The 9,940-nt window shown below is 44.6% G+C and overlaps 1 protein-coding gene across 1 annotated transcript in view; it reads right to left on the reverse strand.

The window, feature by feature from the left end:
- The window catches only part of ARHGAP44 (Rho GTPase activating protein 44), an 84,390-nt gene extending 77,833 nt beyond the window's left edge, over positions 1 to 6,557 (reverse strand). The window contains 3 exon segments of the mRNA XM_047090125.1: positions 4,241 to 4,345; positions 4,988 to 5,027; positions 6,478 to 6,557. Coding sequence (XP_046946081.1) covers positions 4,241 to 4,345; positions 4,988 to 5,027; positions 6,478 to 6,557 — 225 coding nt within the window.
- Positions 6,558 to 9,940: the final 3,383 nt, after the last annotated feature.

The raw sequence follows: 9,940 nt of genomic DNA on the forward strand, positions 1-9,940 counted from the left end.
TATTTACATCTCCCTCTCTGAACACCTACCTTCCTCGTTTGGTGTTAGCTCATTACTTACTTCACTCCCAATCTTCCCCATTCTCTATTTTTTTTTTTTAAGTTTCTCACTTAAAATTTTTTTTAATGTTTTATTTTTTGAGAGACAGAGAGAGACAGAGCGTGAGCAGGGGAGGGGCAGACAGAAAGGGAAACATAGAATCCAAAGTGGGCTCCAGGCTCTGAGCTGTCAGCACAGAGCCTGACATGGGGCTCGAACCCATGAACACAAGATCATGACCTGAGCTAAAGTCAGACGCTCAACTGACTGAACTACCCAGGCACCCCACTCTTTAAAAAAAAAATTTTTTTTTAATGTTTTATTTTATTTTTTGAGAGACACAGAGCATGAGCAGGGGAGGGGCAGAGAGAAAGGGAGACACGGTTAAGTTCTCACTTTTAATCCTTTTTTCTTTTTGCCTGTTCCTTGGGTCTTGACATATCTCCTTACCTAATAATCTCAGAGAAATGAGCACATATTTCAGTATGAGGCAATTAATAAGTGCCATGGCTCCTATTAAACCCCTGGATGTGTTACTTCAGAAAAAAACTGGAAAAATGGATTTGAGTCACGACCTTGGACATTTTTTTCTGGCTGGTCTGAGGCTGTTCAATATTTAAAATAGCTCTTTGACTTTCTTTCCTGCCAGATCATATATTCGGTCCCAGGAGGACGCGAGAAGACTGATCAGCTCAAGAAATCAATGACCAAATCAGATGCTTGAAATTTATGCTGTGGAATCACCGACCTATACGTATTTGAGCAATACCCTCGTATTGAGCACAGACTTCCTCCAGGTCCACCAGAGGGGTGTCCAATTTGTATAGTGATCACTGTAATCCTCAGGGCCTGACAACAGCCACTGTGTGCACCCCCCCCCCCCCCCGCCAACAGCAGCCCCATCACCTGTGTCCCAGCTAGCGAATCATGGCCAGCCACGGCAACACCATTTCTCCCCAACACGTATTCCCCTCCTTAGCCTCCCTTGCAGCTAGGGCAACATAAAATAAATTATTTTGGGAAAGGCTCTTCTCTTCCCCGATAAAAACAAAACAGAAACAAGCATGCAAAGGTAGTTGATCTTCTATACCACCCTCACGTGTTCTGCCTCTGATGGGGTTAACATGAAGATGTGATGCCTGGAGCCACAGCAGCCACGTTACAACTAGTAGGAGGGACAAGAACATCGCAGACATGCTGGCCCAAAGCTGACGAATACACCTCGGGACCCACTACCTCAGACATCTCATTAAGTGATAAGTAAGATCCTTTATGCAAAAGTCACAATGAATCCGTGTGTTAACTATGTCTTGTATTTGCTGTAATCTGAGGCTTTGACATCTGGTGCCTTGATGACCCTGGGGGGACCACCTCTGCCAGGGTTGGCCGATTTTTTTTTTAAATGTTTATTTATTTGTTGAGAGAGACAGACAGAGCACAAGTGAGGGAGGGGCAGAGAGGAAGGGAGACACGGAATCTGAAGCAAGCTCCAGGCTCTGAGCTGTCAGCACAGAACCCGACAGGGGCTTGGACTCATGAACTGCGAGATCGTGACCTGAGTTTCAAGTCAGACGCTTAATCGACTGAGCCACCCAGGCGCCCCCATTATCATTTTTTTTTAATGTTTATTTTTGAGAGAGAGAGAGAGAGAGAGAGGCAGGCAGAGTACAAGCAGGGAAGAGGCAGAGAGAGAGGGAGACACAGAATCCAAAGCAGGCTCCAGGCGCTGAGCTGTCAGCACAGAGCCCGATGCGGGGCTCGAACCTATGAACCATGAGATCATGACCCGAGCTAAAATCAGATGCTCAACCAAATGAGCCACGCTCAGTTTATTTATTTTTGAAAATCGGATGCTCAACCAACTGAGCCACCCTCAGTTTACTTATTTTTGAGAGAGAGAATGAGTGCAAGCAGGAAAGGGGCAGAGATAGGGGGTCAGAGGTTCTGACGTGAGCTCTGTGCAGACAGGAGGGAGACCAACACGGGGCTCTAACCCACAAACTGTGAGATGAGACAAAGTTGGATGCTCAACTGACTGAGCCACCCAGGAGTCACGGGTTAGCCAGTTCTCAGAGACAGTCAACAATTCACCCATGACTGTGCCTTTCAAATGAAAACCAACCAACCCACAGCTTGCACCCCAACGCGTTTGTTTATGGGGCTCTCATTGTCCAAGCCACCGTGCACCTGCCCTAACCACCTCAGAGCCAGGTACCAGACATTAGAGACGGCCCCGTGCCCCAGAGCTGCTGAAGTTACTCAATCCGGCCAACTCTAAGCCTCTTTATCCTGCCTCAACTATTCCTTCCAAGGGGAAAGCACGATCAACTCTTGCATGCATTTGCCACTCTCTGTCCTGTCTGACCCTGGTGTTTCCCCGTGTGGCCCTCCGTGACATAGTGTCTCCCTCCCCCATCAAACTTATCTTTTCAATGCCAACGATCCCCTAACCTGGTGGCCTCTCCCTATCTTAAATTTCCTATTAATATATTTCAGAACACGTGGGGAGCCAAATGCCTCCTAACTGATATAGTTTGCAAAGACCCTCAGTCCAATTAAAACCCTACAGGTCTAGGCAATTTTATCTTATCCCAGGGGAGAAAAAAAAAAAAAAAAAAAGGTCTAGCAAGAATCAACCTACCAACACCAAAGGCCAGTTTCAAACCCCTAGTGGTAACTCTTGGATCCTACTCCTGAGCTTGAGTGGGGGAGGGGCAGAGAGAGAGAGAGGGAGACACAGAATGTGAAGCAGGCTCCAGGCTCCGAGCTGTCGCACAGAGCCCGATGCGGGGCTCGAACTCACGAACCTTGAGATCGTGACCTCAGCCGAAGTCGGACACTTAACTGACTGAGCCGCCTAGGCGCCCCTGCAGACTCTCCCTTTAGACGGTTCGGGTGCCCGTTGCTAAAACATCGGATACACACAGAATTACTTCCACAGATATTTCCCAAACCCTGTGAACACTGTCTTTCTACCACACATAAGTGATTCCTTCTGGGAATGTTAAGAAAGAAGCCACCAGCACTGGGAAGAAGATGGAATGATTGACAGGGAAGGTTCCAGAATGGCGGCATGAGACAGGATGAAGCATCCCGACACATCGCGTGACGGTCACTCAACATGAGCCCGCTTAAGCTGGGGGTGGGAGGCTCAGGAAGACCCCTGGGAAGCAGAGGTCAACAGTAACTGCATGCCAGAGACAGAAACACACCAAGCATGTTGACCATGAACTCAAGGAGGATTAAAACCTCCTAGATGGCAGAGTCCTTGAAATAAAGCCAGTGGAACCTCTAAGAATTTGTTTTAATCTCTGGTGGAGTTGGGGGCGGGGAGGAGGTCAGGAGGGAAGCCAGAGACGACTGGTTCCAGCAAGGACTATTCAACAGGATCGCAATAGGCAATGCCTCTTATTACTAATGCAGCTTACACACGAAGACATTAGGATACCTTCATTTGTCAGGCTCTCTTTCAAGGTTTCATTAACTTTTATTAACCTTTCGGTAGCCTTCCCTTACAGGGAAGGGGTGCCCGGGTGGCTCAGTCGGTTAAGCCTCCAACTCTTGGTTTCGGTTCAGGTTATGATCTCACGGTTTCAGGAGTTCGAAACCCGCGTTGGGCTCTGTGCTGGCAGCACGGGGCCTGCTTGGGATTCCCTCTTTCTCCCTCTTTCTGCCTCTTCCCCACTCGCACTGTCTCTGTCTCTCTCAAAATAAATACACTTTAAAAATAAACAAATAAAATGAAGTTTTCATTATAGGGAAAATAATTTTCACCATGGTCTTTACAGGTGCCCTAGGGGGGATTTTTTTCCAAGGGATCCTAAATACTCTGGAGGCACAGGGGCACAGGGAGCCTGTAAGTGAGACAAAGCAGAGAGAAGACAGCTTAGAGCTTCCCTAACCGTGGAATCCCAAGCACACCCTGGTTGCTCCCGTCTGGGGAGAACAAAGAGAGGGACAGAGGGACAGGGTCTTGCCTGCTGAGGGTGGGGAAGGATGCCTCGGGCAGAGTTCAAGGGCAGGAAGGGGTGGGAAGGGGCTGCCACACGGCAGAAACACAGGACACGTCAACCCTCAGACACAGAAATGGCCGTAGAAACACAGCGTAACCAAACACGGCCCCAGGAGCGGGACCCCTGTCCTCCGATGGCCAGGTTTAAGCTGCCGGGGTGGTGCGGTCAGGGCGTGGGGGGGTACTTACAGAGCGCTTGTCAGCCTCAGCCCCTTGCTGGCCCTGGAGACATGCGGTGAGCTTCTTGTGCGTGCTGTGGGAGACTTGCTTCACCAGCTCCAGGCGTTTCTCCACCTGCACACAGAGCAGCGGGCGGGGTTACCAGGTGAGGGCAAGGTCAGGAGAAGCAGGGCCATCCATCTGGGCAACCGCGGGAGAAGAGCCTACCCCGTGTCTGTGCAGAGACAAGCACTGCTGGGGATTCAACACCCAACGCTGGAGAACCAGAGCTGGGGGGAGGGAGGGACAATCACGGACGAGGAGACTCTGTGACCCCGCAGTGAAATGACAGCCAGGTCTCCTGAAAAGTCTTACCTAAACCGGTATTTAAAGTAATATATAGGGGTGCCTGGGTGGCTCAGTCGGTTGAGCCTCCGGCTTTAGCTCAGGTCATGAGTTCGAGCCCTGCATCGGGCTCTGTGCTGATGGCTCAGAGCCTGGAGCCTGCTTTGGATTCTGTGTCTCCCTCTCTTTCTGTCCCTCCCCCGCTCACGCTCTGTTTCTGTCTCTGTCTCTCTCTCTCTCAAAAAAAAAAAAAAAACCTACTTAAATAAACATTAAAAAAAATAAAGTAATATCATAAAGGGAGAGAAGCTGTGTCTAAACAGACTGCATGAGGAGCAGCGTAAGCGGTTTAAACGGGCACTGGGAACGACTCAGTTTTAACGGGAAGATATATTTCATGTCTGTATGCTAAGGGGCCTGTGACAACCTTACCTGAAGAAGGTCTTCACTCAGAACTTCAGTCTTTTCTGCCCTAAAGAGAAAATTGAGAAATATATCAGTGAAAAAAAAAAAAATTAAGAACACAGTCTCGTACTTATTCCCCACTTCCTCTGCTCATGGTGAGACTAGAAGAACACACATTATTAGCGGACATTTCTAGCAAGAGAAAATACAGACCATACTGGCATTTACTGGGAACCTTAAATACTCTGGCAAGTAAGATCCTCTGAAGAGTCTATTACCGTTTCGACCCGGGATGAAGGACAGCAAAACCATTTCTGCTGTTCCAGACATTTTTTTTTTTAAGTAACAGAATTAAACATGTTCCCCAACTTGTACCCCATGGCCTCCCCCAAATAAGCAAGAAAAAGTAACAGAAATCTGACCAGGGATCGATAAACAGCAAACAAGGAGAAAACATGGATTCCTAGTGATAAACTCAAATGCCACCATTCAGATCTGGCAACCAAGCATTAGGCGCCCCGCCAGAAAGTGGGGGTGGGGGAGCTTGAACCCGAGATGAACACATCTGGAGAAAGAACCTGGACACGGGCCGAAGTGCCCCCAACCTCTTAGCAACCCCTGCACCACATCAGGGGAGAATGCGAATCTTATATGGCGCAAAGCATTCCTAATTTATTGTCTAGAGAATCTCAGAGATAAGGTTCGGTCAGTGATTTCTCTCCCATGGGCGTGTTCTCTATCTGTCATCTTGTCTCTCTGGGGGTCACTCTCTCCCTCTCACACGCACACATACAAACTGCAAATTCCCATGAAAACAGATGATCAACACTCAAGGTACAGAGGAAGAAAACACAATATACGGAGAGCCTGAAGAACTTCAACGACCAGAATTGTCAAAGATGGCAACATATGTATGAAATACTGAAGAACTAATGATACACTGAAATATTAGTGCCAGGACTTCCACTTCTGGGGAGGCGGAGGGAACACATTTCACCTATTTCCCGTCGCTAACTAAAAGCAAAACCTTGGGGCTTTCCGTATAAAACAGAAGACTTTGCAAGGCAGACAGAAGGTAGACTGGCTAGTGACCGCCAGACCCAACGAACGGCATGGTGTGAAATATGGGACTTCTGCCTCACATATTCCACACTTGAAGCTGTGAACGGAAATACCAGTGAGTGCAGACATAAAAAGTCCAACAAAAGCCAGGTCCCTGTAGCCCGGGGATCAGGAAAGCGGCAGCCTAGCAAGATAGAAAATGTTCATAGATAATGACTGCTCACTCCAGCCAAATGCTACAGAAGAAAAAACCGTTGTCCTACCCCATCCACACCAGCCAACACTGGGAAGGGCACCTAGCCTTCACCCTTGCCTGGCTATATCAAAGCACCCAATCCTCCCCTTCCTCTCGGCCAGTGTAGCATCAGAGACGTTTGAGTATGGAGCTGGGACATTTGTCACTGCTCAGCTATAACAATGGAAACCATATGAGCGGTCCACACATCCACCCTCACCTTGTGTTGACAAAGCCTCTGTCTCCTCCTCCGGGAACGTGGTGTAACGGGAGGCCCAGGGGAGTCGAGACTTTCACCATCATCCGGCAGTAACAAAACCACCCTCTGGATGGCAACAATGGAAGCCTAGTGGGGAGCAATAATGAGCCACTCCCAGCCAGGGCGGTATCAGTGAAGGCCTAATGGGGAGCCAGAATTCCCACTCTCACCCAGCAGTAACGAGGGGCATCACCCTCTTGGGGGTGTGGGAACCAGTGACGGCCAAGGGGGGGAACGAGGACTTCTATTTCCACCTGGCAGTAACAAAGCAGAATTCTCCCTTCCCTTGCTAGAATGAGATCAGAGGAAGTCAGCTAAAAGAGAAAGTTTAAATAAAACCCAGCATCTCATCGTATAAGACAATAGTCAAGTATCAATAAAAAATTGCATATCCTATCAAGAACCAGAAAGATCCCAACTTGAATGAAGGCAATCAATGAATGCCAAGAGCAGGATGACGGAGACGTTTGAATTATCTGACAAAGACTTTAAAGCATTCGCCAAGAAAATGCTTTGATAAGCATTTATGAACGTGCTTGAAATGAATAAAAAAAATATAGAAAGTCTCAGAACAGAAGATATAAAAAAGAAGAAAATGAAAATTTTAAAGTTGAAAACTGTAATAATCTAAGTTAAAAATCCTGGTAGATGGGGGGGGGGGTGTGCCTGGATGGCTCACTCGTTTGGGGGTCTGACTTTGGCTCAGGTCAGGATCTCATGTTTTGTGGGTTCGAGCCCCGTGTCGGGCTCTGTGCTGACAGCTCGGAGCCTGGAGCCTGTTTCCGATTCTGTGTCTCCCTCTCTCTCTCTGTACTCTGTCTCTCTCAAAAATAACCGCCCCCCCCCAAAAAAAAATTCCTGGTGGATGGGTTCAACTGTCGAATGGAGAAAGCAGAGGAAAAATCTGTGAACTGCAACAAAGCACAAGAGAAATTTCCCAGTCGAAACAACAGAACAAAGACAGAACAAACAACCCAAACCAAAGCATTAGGGACCCGCGGAACTATAGTGGAAGATTAAATGTTTATGTCATCAGAGTCCCAGAAGAGGGAAAAGGGGGCTGAAAAAATACCCAAAGGTATAATGGCTGAAAACTGCCCCGATTTGGCAAAAGATGTAATATTCAAGAAGCTGACCACATACAAACAGGATAAACACAAGGAAGTCCTCACCAAGACTCATAGTCAAATTTCTGAAAACTAAAGACAAAGAAAGACTCGATAACGGTGAGACAAAAATGATACCTTATTAATGGAGGGGAAACAACTCAAATTACAGAAGATTCCTGATGAGAGACTACAGAGGACAGAGGGATGTGGGACACCATTTCCCAAGTACTGAAAGAAAATAACTGCTAACCTACAATCCTATATCCAATTAAAATATCCTTTAGGAATGGAAAAACATCAGGGTGTTCTCAGATAAAAGAAAACTAACAAAACGTGTCATCAGCAGGCTCGTCTTAAAGAACTGCTAAGGGAAGTTCTAAACAAAGAAAAAGAAATGGTAAAAGAAATAACCTTCAAGTATCAGGAACGAAAAAAGAACCTGGTGGTCAAAAATAGTAAATGAGATAGTCTTCTTTCTCCCCTTGAGTTTCCTATATTAATGGTTGAAGCAAAAAATTTATAACATTGTGTATATGGCTCTATATGTATGTAAAGGAAATATTTAATACAATTATACTTTATTTGGAAGAGGGTAAAGGGACATAGAGGGAAGTAAAGGTTCTAGATTTCACTGAAACTGGTAAAATAAAGATACTAGTATGCTGTGATAAGCTGTGTATATGTAATAACCAGAGCCAAGGCTAAAAAAGCTACATAAGAAGATACACTCAAACATGTTATAGAGAAATCAAAATGTAACCTAACCCAGAAGGAAAGACGAAACAAAACAATGAAAAAGAGAAAAACCAAACATAAAATAAAAAATAGTGGACTTAAGCCCTAAACCAGCCATACTTATGTTAAATGTAAATGGTGCAAATATACCAGTTAATAGAGATTGGCAGAGTAGGTTAAAAATGTTGTCTAAGAGAATCTCACTTCAAAGGACTATTTTTTTTTTTAACGTTTATTCATTTTTGAGAGACAGAGTGCAAGTAGGGGAGGGGTAGAGAGAAAGACACAGAATCTGAAGCAGGCTCCAGGCTCTGAGCTGTCAGCAGAGTCCCACATGGAGCTTGAACTTGGGAAGGTGAATTCATGACCTGAGTCGAATGAGAATCTCACTTCAAATATAATTATATAAGTAGGTTGAAAGTAAAATTGTAGAAAAATATACTACATAAACATTAGTCAAAAGCAAGCAGGAGTACCCATATTAACATATGAAGTAGTAGGCTTCTAAGACAGAGAAAATGACTAGCGACAGAAAGGAGAATCATATATTCATAAAAGATCAATCGAATAGGAAGACATAGCAATCCCAAGTGTGTATGAACTAAACAACAATACTGCAAAATACGTAAAGCAGAAACTTATAGAACTAAAAGGACACATAGACAAATCCACATTCGTAACTGGAGACATCAATACTTCCTCTCTCAATTATTGATTGACCAACTAGATATACAAAATTAGGAAGAATAAGTAAGGACACAATAACTCCATTAACCAATAGATTTTAACTGACATTTATAGAACACTGCATTCAACATCAGCAGACACATACTTTTTCCAGGGCTCATGGGACATATACAACATACAACATCTGGGGTCATAAAACAAACCTCAATTAACTTGAAATAAATGAAATCATAGACAATGCATTATCCAACCACAGAAGATGTCAAAATAGAAATCAGTAACAGAAAGATAAGAAGAAAATATTGGAAAGTTCAAATACTTGGACACTCAATGAAACACCTCTAAATAATCCATGGGCCAAAGAGAAAGCCTCAAAAGAAATAAATAAAAAATACTGACCTGAATAAAAATGAAAATACCATGTATCAAAATGTTGGATGCAGCCAAAGCAGTGCTAAAGAGGGAAACTGGTAGCACTAAAATCCACACATTAGAAAAAGAAACATTCTCAAATTAAAATATAAGTTCCTACTGCAACACCTATAAAAAGTGAGTTAAAATAAATCCAAAGGAAGGACATCATAAAGATAAGGGCAGAAATGAGTGAATTTAAAACAATAAAATAATAATAGAGAAAAATCAATGAAAGAAAGATCGGGTCCTTTAAAAAACTAAGGACAATTGAAATACACTGTAGCATGACTGAAAAGAAAGAAAAAGACAAATCACCAATAGTAGGAGTGAAACAGGAAATATCACTACAGAACACTGTAAATTTCAAAATGTCTTTGAACAACGTTACACATGTAAATTTGACACCTTGTATATGATGGACTAATTATTCAAAAAAAAAGTTACTGTAATATACCCAACAGGAACAATCTTAATAGTCT

The sequence above is a fragment of the Lynx rufus genome, unplaced genomic scaffold, assembly GCF_022079265.1.
Source record: "Lynx rufus isolate CCGP_SWC_20201006 ecotype Redwood Valley unplaced genomic scaffold, mLynRuf1.p SCAF_28, whole genome shotgun sequence".
In the NCBI taxonomy this organism is placed as follows: Eukaryota; Metazoa; Chordata; class Mammalia; order Carnivora; family Felidae; genus Lynx; species Lynx rufus.